General features: G+C 38.2%; 2 protein-coding genes across 3 annotated transcripts; one reads left to right on the plus strand and one right to left on the minus strand.

Annotated features, from left to right (window-relative positions):
• The first annotated feature begins 4051 nt into the window (after positions 1 to 4051).
• On the plus strand, positions 4052 to 8843 carry LOC112775798 (prolyl 4-hydroxylase 1). The gene is made up of 12 exons (XM_025819651.3): positions 4052 to 4367; positions 4511 to 4558; positions 4733 to 4801; positions 4883 to 4935; positions 5251 to 5316; positions 5655 to 5729; positions 6134 to 6208; positions 6730 to 6800; positions 6887 to 6938; positions 7056 to 7145; positions 7826 to 7918; positions 8555 to 8843. The coding sequence occupies exons 1-12, from the start codon at positions 4304 to 4306 to the stop codon at positions 8660 to 8662; spliced, it is 864 nt and encodes a 287-aa protein (XP_025675436.1). The 5' UTR covers positions 4052 to 4303; the 3' UTR covers positions 8663 to 8843.
• A 562-nt stretch (positions 8844 to 9405) lies between these two features.
• LOC112775799 (protein CMS1) lies at positions 9406 to 10975 on the minus strand. Of its 2 annotated transcripts, none has more exons than XM_025819652.3 (5): positions 10313 to 10975; positions 10166 to 10238; positions 10045 to 10094; positions 9836 to 9949; positions 9406 to 9724 (listed from the first exon to the last, which is right to left on the minus strand). In XM_025819652.3, the coding sequence occupies exons 1-5, from the start codon at positions 10723 to 10725 to the stop codon at positions 9586 to 9588; spliced, it is 789 nt and encodes a 262-aa protein (XP_025675437.1). In that variant the 5' UTR covers positions 10726 to 10975; the 3' UTR covers positions 9406 to 9585. The 2 variants fall into 2 exon arrangements, with proteins under 2 accessions (XP_025675437.1, XP_025675438.1); XM_025819653.3 differs by having other exon boundaries at positions 9406 to 9684; positions 10313 to 10807.
• Between the last annotated feature and the right edge of the window lie 5091 nt (positions 10976 to 16066).

Raw genomic sequence — 16066 nt, forward strand, 5'->3', positions numbered from 1 at the left:
AACAGTCAACCTATTTTTAATGAAGAAGAAGAATGCTTGGTTCCAGCACACCAAGTAATATTCATGTCCGTCTTCCCAGAAAATTTTCAACCAATTGATCAGATTCAAGATTTAACAATTTACAGCCATGAAGGAAGGCTAGCCAGCACATTAGCAAGGGTCTTTGAAAGAACTCAAAAATAACGAAGGAATCTCACACAAGGATTAATTATAAAAGTAGAAATACTCTGCTTGTGTCCAGTAAAAGAAATGAAATTGAGGAAAGAGAGATGAGACTTTTGGTGGAATTTGAATCAGCATTCTATAACTTATCTGGACTTTTAGAAAAGCTCCCTGAAGGGATAAAGAGGAATCTCTGCTATTTGATAAAAGACAGAGAAGACCACAAGTGCCAGCTATGTGCCTCAGAGATATCTGAAGAAAGCAATAATGAAACGGAATCAACTCACATGATGAAGGAAGGAGACAATGCATCTGAGGGTCACATGAAAAAAAGAGGAGGACAGTGCATCTGAAGCATCTCTCAACATTATTGCATAGTGACGTAAGCGCTTAGGTCATAAGGCACCAACAATGTAGCTGGTACAAGATAATAAACAATGACGTAAGCAATTACGTCATAAGAAGGGTAAGGATGAGAATTGTCCATCAGACCCAACCATTATAAATAGATTGCTTAGGCAATTGTAGAAGGCATCAGACAATAGAAAGCAGGAGGCTAAGAGTACTTATATGCTAGGAGAGCAAGGAGGAAGCTGCCAAGGCGATTCTATAGTCTGAAGAAGAATTCCCTTAGGGAAAAATAGCTCTAAACTCCCCTCTGGAGTTAGTATCTATAATCTCCCCTCTGGAGATAAAAATCCCTTATGTAAAATATACTAAATAAAGAAAGTTTTTCTCCAGAAAGGTACATCTTCATCCTAGTCTTTTAATTATGAATTATTTAGAAAGTTTAGAATTAACAGAAGAATCTGATTATTATAGATTAACTGCTTTATTAGATAATGAAAAACAGGCTGTTCTAAAAACAGAACTAAATCTCAAATCAAATGAAAATTTTAATAAACAAAGTCTTTTAAAAGAAGTTTTTAATAGAAAAAATATAATATACTATATGAAAAAATTCAACTTGAAGCCCCTATAAAAATAAAATCTGCCAATGGAGAACTTGAAATAGCTTTGATAAATGATGAAGAATTGAGTAAACAGATTGAGAAAATTAAGGATCAACAAAAAAGATCTAAAATTGGATGGATTCATATTAGTACCATACAAGTCTTAATCAAATCTACATATATGAAAGGAATTAATTCGCCAATAAGTTTAGCAATCTGTGACAAAAGAATTACTGATGACCCAATAGATCAAATAATTGGAATTGTTCATGGAAATTTGGCAAACGTAAATGTTAAATTTAATGCCCATCTTGGATATGCTATACCTTTATCAACTGAAAATCTTGGAAGATCTATAAGTTTGGCTTATAAATTTCATAGAAAGAACTAATGGAACAAGATGATGAACCATTTTCAATTACATATGCAATAAATTATGCTTTAACAAATAGCCATCATAGTATAATATTTAAAAACAGAGAAAGAATTTATGTCGATGAATTATTTCAGAAAATTGTAAAAACAGAAATACCAAAATATAAAGCTATTGAAAACTCAGTCCTATTATTAAAAGAACCATCAGGAAAATTGGTTTCATCAAATTTTCAAATAAGAGAATCTAAAATTAATAGCCCTTTAAGTTTATCTACGTTAAAGATTAAAGAAGAAAATTCTGAAATAAAAGAATTAACAAAAAAGGTCGAAAAATTAAATGAAACCCTAAATACTAAATTATGACAATAAATAAAGAAGAAATATATGTAACTTATCAAGATAAGAAACAAGAGCTCTTTAAAAGAGAAAATCGTTTGAATTATTTGCAGTTTTCTGAAATAAATCAAAGAGCATTTGAAGCTCTAAAAATAGTCTATGACAAGTTAAAAAGAGAAGTTGAAGAGCTAGAAAAATTAATGGAATCTCTAGAAAATAGTGATGAAGCGATGATAGAATTTGCAGAAATTCTAAAATAAATAATGAAGCATATAAAGATTGAAAGACCAGAAAATAAAATAAAAAGAAAAAGGACGAAAAAATTAAAAAGTAAAATAAAGGAGTATAAAAGGGAATTAAATAATTTTCAGATCAAAATTGATGACCTTATAATAAAAAGGATAGAAATAAGAATAAATATAAATAAGTTGGAGTTAAACTTAAAAAATTTATAAATGCCTCGAAAACCATATTATGATTTAAAAGAATTAAAGCTGTTGAAAGAAAAAATGGAGAATGAAGTTGAAAAATTAAAAAGATATTTAGAAACAACAGAAAGTGTAGAAATAAAAGAAGTTTTGAAGATTTGAGAAATTATATTAAAGAAAAAGACAAACAGATAAAAGACTTTATATACAATAATCTATGCAAAAAAGAATATTATAAACTAAAACAAGATTTAAAAACTATAAAAATGAAATCAGAATTATAAATAATGGTAATAGTAGAAATGGTAAAATTTTTAAAAATAAAATAAAAATGAAATCAGAATTATAAATACTGGTAATAGTAGAAATGGTAAAATTTTTAAAAATAAAATTTGATATCAGAGCCAAGTTAACGATTAAGGGTAACACTTTTTCTTTAAGCAACACTTTTAATGACACGCTTTTAAATCAATAAACAATTAAATAAAAACAAAAATCGGTAAATATGTACCAAACTATATCTGTACGCTAGATGGACCCATGTATATTTTGTATTAAGTTGAGACACAAATTTTTTATGTTAGACACAATTTTTTTATTCATTTTTACCTTTAATGTTTTGTAAATTCTCCAAATGTACCCTCCTTCTTCCAACCGTTTCTTTTTCTCTTTCTCTCTCACCAATATGCTGTCTTTTGCTGATTTCCCATGACAACAACTCTCTCTCTCCCTCCTTCTCCCGTATCTAAGTCATTCACTCACGGTATTTTCTATTTCATCTTCTTGTAAATTTAGTCTCTCCTTAGAAAAGAAGACATTACCACCATCATTTCTTTAAAAAAGACATAGTCTATTTTATAACTATTTTTTTTTTCTTTTTTTTTATAATAATTTATATTTAAATTGTTGAAAATATTAGCAGTGATAGCGCCAATCTTAAAAAAAATAATAATAAATTAAAGTGGGAATAGTAAATATGGTATTACTGTAATGTTGACGATGGAAAAAGAAGAATAATATTAATATTTTAATATAATTATAATTTGTGTATTATATTATATATTATTTACTAAATAAAATAAAATAAATTGTATAATGTTATACCTATGTTTATTTATGTATTTGTGTATATCTTTTTGTTTTTTTCTACCCATCATCACTGGAATGCCAAGGCACACTGATTGGTTCTAAGTTTGTATGGAATTAATCAGCAGTAATTAGTGGATTTATAGAAAAGTTTAGAGATGGTAGTATTTAAATACGGATGATGACAAGTATAATATGTAATTAAAAAGAAACAGAAAAAAATCTAAAGAAATATCCCTGTAATCTTTCATTTTAAATTTCTTTCTACAAACAGAAATATGTAATTAAACAACGAGGAAACTCTGTTTGACTTTTGAAGTCACAAACATTAGATTCTTCCTTGTAACAATTGTTTGTCCTTCTTGGGGCTTTTAATATTTTAATTTGAACATGATGTATTTACTCAATAATTAATTAGTAAAAAATATTTAATGAATTATGATGTAAATTTGATGAAAAAAATATTTTTTATAATAATTTTAGTTAAATTGTATTTTATTCATAAATTTAATTATACTAAAAAATAAATTTTAATAGTATAATAATAAAAAGTTTTAATTTTAATATATTTAATATATTAAAATGTAATTTTTTATTTTTTATAATTTTTAGTAAAATATTTTTTAAAATATTTTTAAAATATGTTTTTAAGACAAATATTAGTAAATTTTTTTATTTATATATATTTTAAAACTGTTTTTCATTTTATTTATGATACGTAGTCGTAGTGTACTGTAGTGAAGTCAAGTCAAAAATAAAAAATTAAATTAAAAGAAAAGAAAAAGAAAAGAGAGAGAAGCTCGGAGGCGAGTTCCCAGTTTCAAGTTTCAACAAGAAAGCAAGGGGAGTTGATAGCGGTTTGGTCGCTGTTTATTCAAAACGTAGCAACAGCGACGAAACTGGATTCTGATTCTTCTTCTCAGCTTCCAAGTCGTGCTTCTTTCTTCGTCCCTCGTCAAATCCATGGCTTCCTCGATGAAGATCGTTTTCGGACTTCTCACATTTGTCACCATCGGAATGATTATAGGTAATAAGATGCGAGCATGTGCTGTGATCTTCTTCTTGTGCTACTTTTTCTTTCGTTTGGTGATTCCATTTTCACCTTCTTACAGAATTCAGCTGCTTCCATTTCCATCTCATTCATGTTCTTTTCTGTACTGGAAATTTCAGGTGCTCTTTCTCAGTTGGCGTTCATTCGGAAATTGGAAGATTCATATGGTATAATCTTGCGTTCTTTAGTGTTCTTCTGTGAAATCGCTTTAATTTTAGTCATGATTACGATTATGATTACAATTTCATATGTGTGTTTGATTGTTATTGTTATTGTTATTATATATGCTATGCATTGTTGTAGTGTTGTTTGTTAGTGTTAGTCTAACCTGATGACTATAGGCACTCAGGGTATTCCATTTAGAAGATTGCGTGGCTTTGACACCGATAGTCATCTTCAATTGCCCAGAGGTCTTGTTTACTTTTATCCCTGTTCATTGTCTATTCTTTTCCCCCTCAATTATTCATTTATTTTTGCATTCACATGTTCAGGTCTTCCACATTGGGGCAACGACAAAGAAGCAGAGATCTTACGACTTGGTTATGTATGTCTGTTGCATTCTGAGTGCTTGATCCCTTTTATGATGTATGATATATTATATCAGCGTATGCAAGTATTAGGAATGTCTAACTATCTTATTCTTTATTCGAGCCTTGATGCTGGTCCTCTTTATTCGAGCCTTTAACGAGCGTATTTATCTGAGCATTGTCTCTGTTTACTTAGCTTTTAACTATCTTATTCTTTCTTTTTGATAGTATCTGTTTGCTATTTAGTATCCTTCTTTTGATTGGGAGAGCAGAGACTTGACTTGCATGCTTATAGATAATTATGTTTGTATGATCGTCAATTCTTGATGCAGGTCAAACCTGAAGTGCTTAGCTGGTCTCCAAGAATTATTTTGCTGCACAACTTCCTAAGCATGGAGGTATGAGATTTGTAAGAAATTTAGAGTGAAACCTGTTATCACTGTATCATTGACTAGGATTATTAGGATATTATACAGATTAGACTAAGGAGTCAATTTAAAGTTTCAGACATCTATTTGAGGGTTAAAGTTTCCTCATTAGATGCCAGCCTGCTAGCGTGAAGTAGGACTTGCTATTTAGCCACAGATAAGATCTTCCTATCCCAACAGAAAAGGATCTATAGCTATATACTAATCTTGGGCATTTGATGGTACTTTTAAAAAATCCAGCTGCTGAGTGAAGCCCTTTTCGGTTGATGTTTAGACGTGTCTGAATTTAAATAATTTTATATTTACAGGAATGTGATTATCTCAGGGGTGTAGCACTTCCTCGCCTGCATATTTCAACAGTGGTGGATACAAAAACAGGAAAGGTACATTGAGAGTTGATTTCTTCTGGGTTGGGCTCACTGGGTTCCTGATAACAGAACCTGGATGCTTGTGGTTCTATTCGATTTTTTTTTTTTAAAAATGGTTTTATATATCTGGTGCTATATCATCCTCAAATATGTGACATGAAACTGTATAGCCGATGTTATACAAATCGCTTTTCACATCAACTTTCATGAAGGGAAACAACTACATTCAGATGCTTTTTTCTCTACATAAAATGGATTAAAACAGAAGGAAATCCATATGAGAAAAATTTAAACATGTATTAGTTTGTTGCTCATTTGATCAAAATATCTAATATCTAATAATTGAATAATGTTGTACTGTGAATTTTGGAATATATTTATTTAATTTCTTCATGAAATATGGTGAATACCTTTCACAGGGAATCAAGAGTGATGTCAGAACAAGCTCTGGTATGTTTTTAAGTCCTGAGGAGAGAAAATATCCCATGGTTCATGTAAGTTTTGAAGATCATTTTCCTTCTCAAATCGTCTTGCTTTTGTCATTAAACCACCGACTGCACCAGCTGATTCAACCATGAAATTTTAACAGTTTTCCTGGTCTGATACGCACAAGCATAGACCAGCTGGTTCACTTAGAACACTTTTTGAGTGGTTATTACTTATTAGTGAGTTGCTCAGTCTTTTAAACATCGTGTCCCACCTATGGTCCTTAGGTTTCACGCCTAGGATTCTGTTACATCACAGTCAAGAAGCTCTCTTTTTTCATAAAATCTGACCATCTAATAAAGATGTGAACCATTGCATCTGTTAAATGTAAACTTAACCTACAAGCATTAGCAATTGAGAATTGAGATTCTACAATTACTAATCTCATAATGAAGTTTAAATTAGAAAACGTAATTAAACAAAGGCCAAAACCAGTAAATGTAGAACTGGAGAAGAGGTACACAACATATTTTATTGGTGAGGATTGATTGTGTATACTTTGCTAAGCATGTTCACCTTGCTCAATTAGGCAATTGAAAAAAGGATTTCCATCTATTCTCAAATACCAATTGAAAATGGAGAGCTTATACAAATTCTGAGGTAAGGAGATGTCCCTTTTTTGTTAATATTTTTTAAGAATAGAGAATGGTGCTGCTAGTATAAGGCTAACATCTGCAGCAGCACAGGTATGAGAAGAATCAATATTACAAACCCCATCATGACTATTTTTCTGATGCTGTAAGTTATATTATTCTCTCTAATATTTTATTTATCTATTTTAGTAAGCATGAGAATTACCTCGAAGTCTCTTAAACTAAACCATTTGCAATCCTCGTGCCTTAATTTTTGAGGCAGTTCAACTTGAAGCGTGGTGGGCAGCGAATAGCTACGATGCTTATGTATTTAAGTGACAATGTTGAGGGAGGAGAGACATATTTCCCAATGGTTAGTTTCTTGTTTTCTGAATTTGTCATGTAACATATTCCATTAGCTGCTGTAGTTGTAGTTCTGACTTCTGAAGCATATCAATGGTCTGAAACTAAAACAAGAATTGGGTGACAGGCTGTAAGGATTAAGGAACCTGGTATTCATGGAGGATAATGGACTAGAAATAACATACAGAAAAAAAAAAGTCTTGAATTAACACACTGATGATGACAAGAAATAGTAATTGGGAATGGCAGTTCAAGAGGCCATATCTTGCCTGTAGCTCTTTGAGATGCCATACTCTCCTAGTTCTAATTCGTCTCCAAATTCTGAGATTTACCCATCAGTATCCCTCCCATTAGAGCCTATACATGGCTCTTCCCTAACAAGTTACAATATTCTCTCTTCTTTGCCTAGTTGGAATTAATTACAAAACTCACCCAGCCTAAAGTTCACTTAATTACAATTAAGTGCACCAGTTCATAATTGATTGGGTTCCTTACACAGGCTGATGCAGGAGATGTACCATTTTGTTTTTTCTGGTTAATCTTATATGTTAAACTTTAAGTGGAGGAATATGTTAATATTAATATTCTAGTATTTACTATCTATTCTGTGTGCTAAGATTTCAATCTAGTTGATCTTTATGACTGTACTGAAGGCTACTATTCATAATACGCGCACTGCATGGATTTCAGGCTGGTTCAGGTGAATGTAGCTGTGGTGGGAAAACTGTCAAAGGGCTATCTGTGAAAGCAATCAAAGGAAATGCTGTGCTCTTTTGGAGTATGGTTAGTATGATTTTATTTAATTAGCTAGTTGAAGTAATCATTCATGAAAATTTTGAAATAAGAGAAGCTATTTTATTAAATTCTTAACTGTTGTTCATTGGTCTAAACTTCCTCTGAACTACTAGTAGTAATATGTTATTAGGATGTTCCTTTTAAGCATGAGGGATTAAAGTGTTGTTAAACTAACTCCCAACAAATGAAAAATGGTTCCTGTCAAATACATTTGGAACATGAAATTTTCCAAATATCTCATTGTCTCATGTAAGACAATATGTGAATTTGTTCAAGGCTACACATTAATCATTCTTAGATCTAGAGAGTCTTTTTTTAAATATTTTTCCTCATTCTTGTAGTTCAATGCCGACCCCACTTAGTGGGACAAGGCTTTGTTGTTGTTATTCTTGTAGTTCAATGTACTTTCGTCCCTTTTCTTTTATCTACTACAGAAAAATTTTCACAATGACAGATAAAAATGAACAAAGTGAATATATTTGTTGTAACTTGTAAGCATGCCACTGGCATTTCATCAAAAGGGCTTCCCCACTACCTCTTGTCAGAAAAGAATGTCAATGTACATAATTTCGAATATGCAGAGCTGTAATTGTTTCTTGATTTCCTGTGCGGCTGTATTCTCAGGGACTAGATGGAAAGTCAGATCCGGATAGTGTGCATGGAGGATGTGAGGTACTCTCTGGAGAGAAGTGGTCAGCTACAAAGTGGATGAGGCAGTCATCTCACAATTAATTCATCTCCTGCAGCGGAATGATCAACTCCCTCACAAATACAAAACCCAAATTGTAACTCGGGGACTTTACCCATCATATTTGTCCTTCGGGAAAATGGTGATAACAAATAATAGTTCGTAGTATAGATATTCAATAGTTTAAAATCTAATCAATAAAGGGATGATTTATCTCTGCGATTTTATCTCTTTTGCAACTTTAGAAGTTTTTAGGGTACATTTGTTTTGGGTTTCTATTTTCTGTTTTTAGGATTTTGTGAAGAAAAAAAAATAAAATTCTACTTTTGTTTTCCCTTTTTTTTTAATAAAATTCTAAAAATAAAAAATATTAAAAAATGAAAAATCAAAGCAACCGCAACCTTAGTTATCCCTAAAGAAGGCTAAGATAGAACTCCGGTGAGAATTCGATGTAATCAGTAATGAACACGACAAGCAACATTATTCTGTTTCCTCATCATTGATTTCAACCTCTTTCATTTTCACGTTAATCTTGTCATGTTTATTTTCAATACGAGCATCATTTACTTTTTAATTTTTTTTTCAACACTAGCACTCTATTTCTATATTAGGACTCTTAAAATGAAGCTTAGAAGACTATGGTTTGATTTCTATAGTACTAACATGCAAATACTAAGCAATAGTTTAACAAAATACCGGGAAGTGCATCATCTATCACATTCCTTAACATGGCAAGGCGTAAATGTACAAATAATGAGCCATGTATAACTAGTGAGACATGGTAACATTTGCCGATATAATATGCTTGGGTGTGAGGATATATAACTTGAATTTCATTTTAAAGTGTTAAAAATAAAATAACAGTAGACTGTCATCTAATCAAACCCCATGAAAGTCATTTAGAGATATAGGAATTTCACCAAGATACTTAGAAAAAAAATAAAAACAAGTAGAGAGGGATGATATGTTATTCATCGGGAAGAGGTTGTGCTGGTTTTCCTTTTAAGCGGACAGCCGACTGGAGTGGACCATAGAGACAGATACGCAGATGTCCCTGGATCATCCCCTGATAAAAATAGTTCTTGAATAAGTCCCAGAATTCATCTCTGCGCATGTAACATTAAGCCATGAACAAATCCATTAGCTTCTAGAGATTAAGGTTTGTGATGTACCAGATGACAAGGATGAATAATTAAAGCAAAAAATGAGAGCCAAACCTGACTTGTGGAAGAGTTAACAGAGAGTAGCCTTTTACATCTGGATGTATATCGAGAAGAAGCACTTGTAGCCGCGAAAGGCTTAACGCCTCAGTGTCAATGAGCTTCTTTATCCTGAAATTGAAGGGAGAACAATACACAATTCATCTCAATGACTGACCAGTGAATACAAGTAAAACAATGTCAGGGAGAGTAATCAGATGTTCAACCTGCTTGGTGTGCCACTAGCAATGTTAACACGGTTATTCAACACTGAAACCTGCAGTAACCTTAAAAAGGTGAGCATCAACCGAATAGGGTTGGAGAGTTGGAGGGAGCGAGGGAGCATACCTGTTCTTCTAGTTTCATGTGCTTTGAGAACAACTTTGCAGCATGGCATTCCTTTGTGAAAGAGCGGAAACCCCTGCGCAAAATAATAATTTAGGGTTTAGGGTTTAAGAATTTCAAAGTATGAAAGGTAAGGGAAAAAGCAGTGACCTTAAAAGATGAAGGGATCTTAAAGCAGATGAAGCTACGATAAGGATTGCAGGGCTTCCGGGAAGGACATTGCCGGGGACAAGGTCAGGTTCACAAAGGACCTGTTTCCATGATGCTCCGAAAGCTGCTTTTATATTATTCCCCAAGATTTTGACATCGGAATCGGAATCGGAATCGGAAACAGAGGAATGAGGTAGCGTCAAAATGGAAGAGTCTTTGAGGGAATCCAGCTCCAGAGAAGAAAGCTTTACACCCTTCGCCGACTGAAACTCATCCACAAAGAATCGCAGCTGCTCCGATGCTGATGCTGATGCTGAGTTCTTCTTGCTCTTTACTCCTTCTACTTTTCCTTTTTCTTTTCGTTTTCGTTTTCGTTGCTGTTCATTCTGAGTAGCCTCCTTCCCGCTCCCCATTCCTTACTTCCTTCTTCTGAGTAGCTTCTGCAAACGACGGACACGGCCACAAGCACAATAACAATCTAGCCCGGGTCGGATCGGAATCATTGTATGATATTCGGGTTTCTAAGCCCAGGCCAGCCCGTTACTGCTTATATCAACATCTATTCCTCTTTTCCTTAAGCCCAATACTACGCAGTTACATCTACTTCATGATTTGATTATGCACTGTGCAAATCTTAGAAAATAGTTAAAATAACCTTACTCCATTTATTTTTTTCACTTTGTTATGACTTTATTCAAATTAAAAGTAAACAATTATTTAAAAGTGAAAACTCATGTGCATCGATTTTGTTACGGATCCGACCCACGGATCCCGCATACCCGATTACCCGAGGACAACCCGCTTCGACCCGAAGGCCCAAAAACCGGCCCTTCTAAGCCTCTAACCAACTTTCGAACCCAAATATCTCTCTTATCTTAGCCAAATAAGATAAGATAAGATATTCACCATCGCCTATAAATAAGAGGACCCAGGTCCCTCCAGGTATTCATTCATTCATTCTTCATACCTCATACCTCTCAGATCCATTCTGACTTGAGCGTCGGAGTGTCTTTGCAGGTACCACCCCCCATCGCTCCAGTCAAGCAATCCGGTTCCAGCCTTGCCCGCGGATCCCCGATCCATCCTTCAAACCGTACCAGAGACATCTCGTACATTGGCGCCGTCTGTGGGGACCCTGCGCCAGCTGGGCCCGATGGGGGACGTCCTAGAGGAAACCCCCTCAAGCCAGGATGACTCTCAACCGATTAACCCAACCCCCGAACACCGCGAAGTCACAAACCAAGCGAGAATAGCGAGTACCGTCCAAAACGCGAACGATCATGACGTCACGGACCGACGACATCCTGAGAAAGCCAGCGACAAAATAGCGCAGATCATCCAGGATCTCTGCCTCCGGGTTCAGGAACTCGAAGGCAAGATAACCAATAAAGGAAAACACAACAACGAGCACGGAAGCCATGCAACCTCCAGATCAAGATCTCGCCACGGTAGATCGCCAACCCAACGACACGACAGAAGAGACGGTCGCAGCTCATCACGCGATCACAGACACGAGAAATCGCCAGAACGGCGATACAACAAGAAACATAACCGCAGCGCTTCTCGAGATCCGAGTTATCGACACTACTCAGACGAAGATCGGAGGGACCGAAACACCAAACGCACGATAAATGACCATATAATAATGGGAGCTACACCCTTCACAGAAAGAATCCTAAGAGCAAAACTTCCCAAAGGCTTCGACAAACCTACCGATATGAAGTACGATGGAACTAAGGATCCCCAAGAACATCTAACGGCTTTTGAGGCCAGAATGAACCTAGAAGGAGCGGCCGACGCGGTCCGATGCAGAGCCTTCCCGATAACCCTCGCCGGGCCAGCGATCAAATGGTTCAACGCCCTCCCGAACGGATCCATAGCCAGCTTCCACGATATTACACGAAAGTTCATGGCCCAGTTCACTACTAGGATCACTAAAGCCAAACACCCCATCAGCTTACTAAGGGTCATGCAAAAACAAGAAGAATCCACAAGAAAATACCTCGACCGCTTCAACGACGAATGCCTAACGGTCGACGGACTCACGGATTCCGTCGCAAGCCTCTGCCTGACCAATGGGCTAATGAACGAAGATTTTCGCAAACACCTCACCACCAGACCGGTATGGACCATGCATGAGATCCAGAACGTCGCCAAAGACTACATCAACGACGAAGAAGTCAGCCAGGTCGTCGTCGCCAACAAGCGGCAGCACGGCAACACCCAGCGCGGCAATTCGGCTTCTCACCAAAACCCAACACTCAAAGAGAATCAACGGGACCACCCCAGGCCGACTAGCCGACCACCGAGAATAGGCAAATTCTCTAATTACACGCCCCTGACAGCACTAATTACCAAGATATACCACCAAATAGCAGATCGAGGCATCATTCCGAAAGCCCGACAACTCAAAGAAAGGACAGGAGGCAACAAAACCCTCTACTGCGAATACCACCGAGGTTACGGTCACAGAACACAAGATTGTTTCGACCTTAAAGACGCCCTTGAACAAGCCATACGAGACGGCAAACTCACAGAATTTGCCAAAATCATCAGAGAACCGAGACGCGCGGAGAGAGACAGGTCGTCAGAGAGAGAAGGACGTAACCCGAGAACCCAAAAGCAACCCCCCAGGGAAAGCCCAGAGGAAGATCCGACCATCATAGTAAACGTCATCACAGGCAAGGACGTATCAAGTAAGTCAAAACTAACAATGAAGAAAGACCTCAAGGTAATGGCTGTAAGGAACCAAGTCCCAATCTCCGCGGCCGACAATACGATAACGTTCTTACCAGAGGACTGCCAACACGGCACCTCAGCCGAGGACGCCCCTTTCGTCATCTCAGCTAGAATCGGGACAGGACTCGTACGAAGGATACTGGTAGACACCGGGGCAGACTCAAACATCCTTTTTCGAGGAGCCTTCGATAAACTCGGACTCCACAACGACAACCTCCAAACACACCGCCACGGCGTCACGGGACTCGGAGACAACTTCCTCAAACCAGATGGCTCAATCACACTTCCCATCACCATAGGAACGAGCAGCCAGAAGAAGACAATCCTATCTGAATTCGTAGTCCTAAAAGACTCCACAGCCTATAACGTGATCCTCGGAAGGAAAATAATCAATGACTTCTCCGCAGTCATCTTTACCAAATACCTCCTTATGAAATTCAGAACCGACGACGGTACCGAGAAGTCGCAGCCGAATGCGACAACACCAGCCTAGCCCTAAGGAAGAAATCCCGAGATGCGGCCGGAGTATTCCTAGCCGATCTGGATGCCCGACAAGACGGCCAACCCAGGCCAGAGCCAGAAGGAGATATGGAAAAACTACAAATAGGGCCAACCAAGGATGAATACACCTTCATTAATAGGAACCTCCCATATGACCTCAAAGAGGAGCTCTCTCAACTCCTGAAACAAAATAGAGACCTGTTTGCATTCACACCAGCCGACATGCCGGGAATAAACCCCGACCTAATGTCTCACCGTCTAGCCGTGGACCCCAAAGCTAAACCAGTAGCACAAAGGAGAAGAAAAATGTCACCGGACCGAGCCACCGAAGTCAAAAAACAAGTTAAAGCCCTACTCGAGGCCAACTTTATCCGGGAACTCCCCTACACGACCTGGCTAGCCAACGTCGTACTAGTGAAAAAATCTAACGGGAAATGGCGAATGTGCGTCGACTACACGGACCTCAACAAAGCTTGTCCGAAGGACGCCTTCCCCCTACCAAACATCGACGGATTGGTAGACGCTGCATCCGGTCACCGATACCTCAGCTTCATGGACGCATATTCCGGATACAACCAGATTCTGATGCACCGACCAGACGAAGAGAAAACAGCGTTCATCACCCCAGACGGGACGTACTGCTACACAGTAATGCCCTTCGGTTTAAAAAATACCGGAGCAACCTATCAAAGACTGGTTAACAAGATATTCCGAGACTTATCCGGTAACAAATTAGAAGTCTACATAGACGACATGCTCGCCAAGACCGAATCCGGCGAACAACTAACTGACGACCTCAAGGTCATAATGAACACCCTACGAAAGCACCAAATGCGACTCAACCCGGCAAAATGTGCCTTCGGAATGGAGGCAGGGAAGTTCCTCGGCTTCATGATTACACAACGCGGAGTTGAAGCAAACCCAGAGAAATGTCGCGCCATCCTCGAGATGACGAGCCCCAAAAACCTTAAAGACATCCAAAGGCTTACCGGCCGACTGACGGCATTGTCACGCTTTCTCGGGGCTTCGGCCCAAAAAGCGACCCCTTTCTTCAAACTAATGAAAAAAGAAGCCCCTTTCAAATGGGAGACGGAATGCGAAGAAGCATTCCAACACTTCAAGAGGGTCCTAGCGGAACCACCAATCCTCGCCAAACCCCAAACAGGGAAAACACTTTACTTATACCTCTCCATAACGGAAGAGGCACTCGCAGCAGCACTCGTCCGTGAAAACGAGAAAAAGGAACAAAAACCCGTATACTTCATAAGCAAAGTCCTACAAGATGCGGAAGCTCGCTACTCACGCTTAGAAAAGCTAGCTTTCACACTCCTTACAGCCTCCCGACGCCTACGACAATACTTCCAAGCTCATCCCGTGACGGTTCGAACCGACCAAGCGGTCAAACAGGTGTTGCAGAAACCCGACCTAGCAGGAAGAATGCTAGCGTGGTCCATCAAACTATCTCAATTCCAGATCAAATTCGAACCCCGAAATGCGATCAAAGTACAAGCTATGGCTGACTTCATCGCCGAGATGACCCCGGGAAAGCTCACCCCCGAATCATGGAAACTACATGTCGACGGCTCATCAAACTCCACCTACGGAGGCGCCGGAATCATACTTGAAACTCAAAACGAAATCACGATCGAACAGTCGGTACGATACGAATTTCCAGTATCAAACAACCAAGCAGAATACGAGGCCCTCTTGGCAGGCCTATCCTTAGCCCGGGAAGTCGGAGCAAAGGTCCTAGAAGTGAATACCGATTCACAGGTAGTCAGTTCCCAAATTAACGGAGACTACCAGACACGAGATCCCCTACTCCAACAATACCTCGCCAAGGTAAACAAACTAAGAGAAGGATTCGAACACGTCACCATACAGCACGTCCCTAGGGAACGAAATGCCAGAGTAGACCTACTCTCTAAGCTAGCCAGTACCAAACCCGAACACGGTAACAAATCGTTAATCCAGGAAGTCGTCAAGACACCCTCCGTGTCAACAACAACCAACGCTCACCTGACAATCTCAAACCAGGGATCTTGGACCTACCCGATCCTGCAATACCTCATCGATGGAACACTGCCACCAGACCCCAAAGAGGAAAAACGAATAAAAAGGGAAGCTGCCAACTATACCATTGTCGCAGGACAGCTATACAAACGCGGATTCTCACAACCCCTGCTCAAATGCATCGAACCCGAGAACACGGTGTACATACTCCGTGAAATCCACGAAGGCTGCTGCGGTCACCACGTCGGAGGCAAGACTTTAGCCCAAAAAGTCATCAGAGCAGGCTACTTCTGGCCCACGGTTATCCGGGATTCCATACAAATAGTTAAAAACTGCGACAAATGCCAAAGACACGCCAATATCCACCAAGCCGCACCGCACCAGCTCAGCACCATATCGGCAGAACGGCCGTTCGGCACTTGGGGCATCGACCTCGTCGGACCCTTCCCTACGGCACCTGGCCAACTCAGATACCTCATCGTCGCCATAGACTACTACACT

Source organism: Arachis hypogaea, chromosome 19 (genome assembly GCF_003086295.3).
Source record: "Arachis hypogaea cultivar Tifrunner chromosome 19, arahy.Tifrunner.gnm2.J5K5, whole genome shotgun sequence".
In the NCBI taxonomy this organism is placed as follows: domain Eukaryota; kingdom Viridiplantae; phylum Streptophyta; class Magnoliopsida; order Fabales; family Fabaceae; genus Arachis; species Arachis hypogaea.

Excerpts from the sequence above, each read along its gene's own strand:
- LOC112775798 (XM_025819651.3), top strand. The coding sequence starts at position 4,304 with ATGGCTTCCTCGATGAAGATCGTTTTCGGACTTCTCACATTTGTCACC. Across the intron at positions 6,939-7,055 it reads ATGACTATTTTTCTGATGCT|TTCAACTTGAAGCGTGGTGG; the intron begins GTAAGTTATATT and ends TTTTTGAGGCAG. Across the intron at positions 7,919-8,554 it reads CTGTGCTCTTTTGGAGTATG|GGACTAGATGGAAAGTCAGA; the intron begins GTTAGTATGATT and ends CTGTATTCTCAG.
- LOC112775799 (XM_025819652.3), bottom strand. The coding sequence starts at position 10,725 with ATGGGGAGCGGGAAGGAGGCTACTCAGAATGAACAGCAACGAAAACGA. Across the intron at positions 10,095-10,165 it reads ACATGAAACTAGAAGAACAG|GTTTCAGTGTTGAATAACCG; the intron begins GTATGCTCCCTC and ends AGGTTACTGCAG. Across the intron at positions 9,725-9,835 it reads TTAACTCTTCCACAAGTCAG|AGATGAATTCTGGGACTTAT; the intron begins GTTTGGCTCTCA and ends TTACATGCGCAG.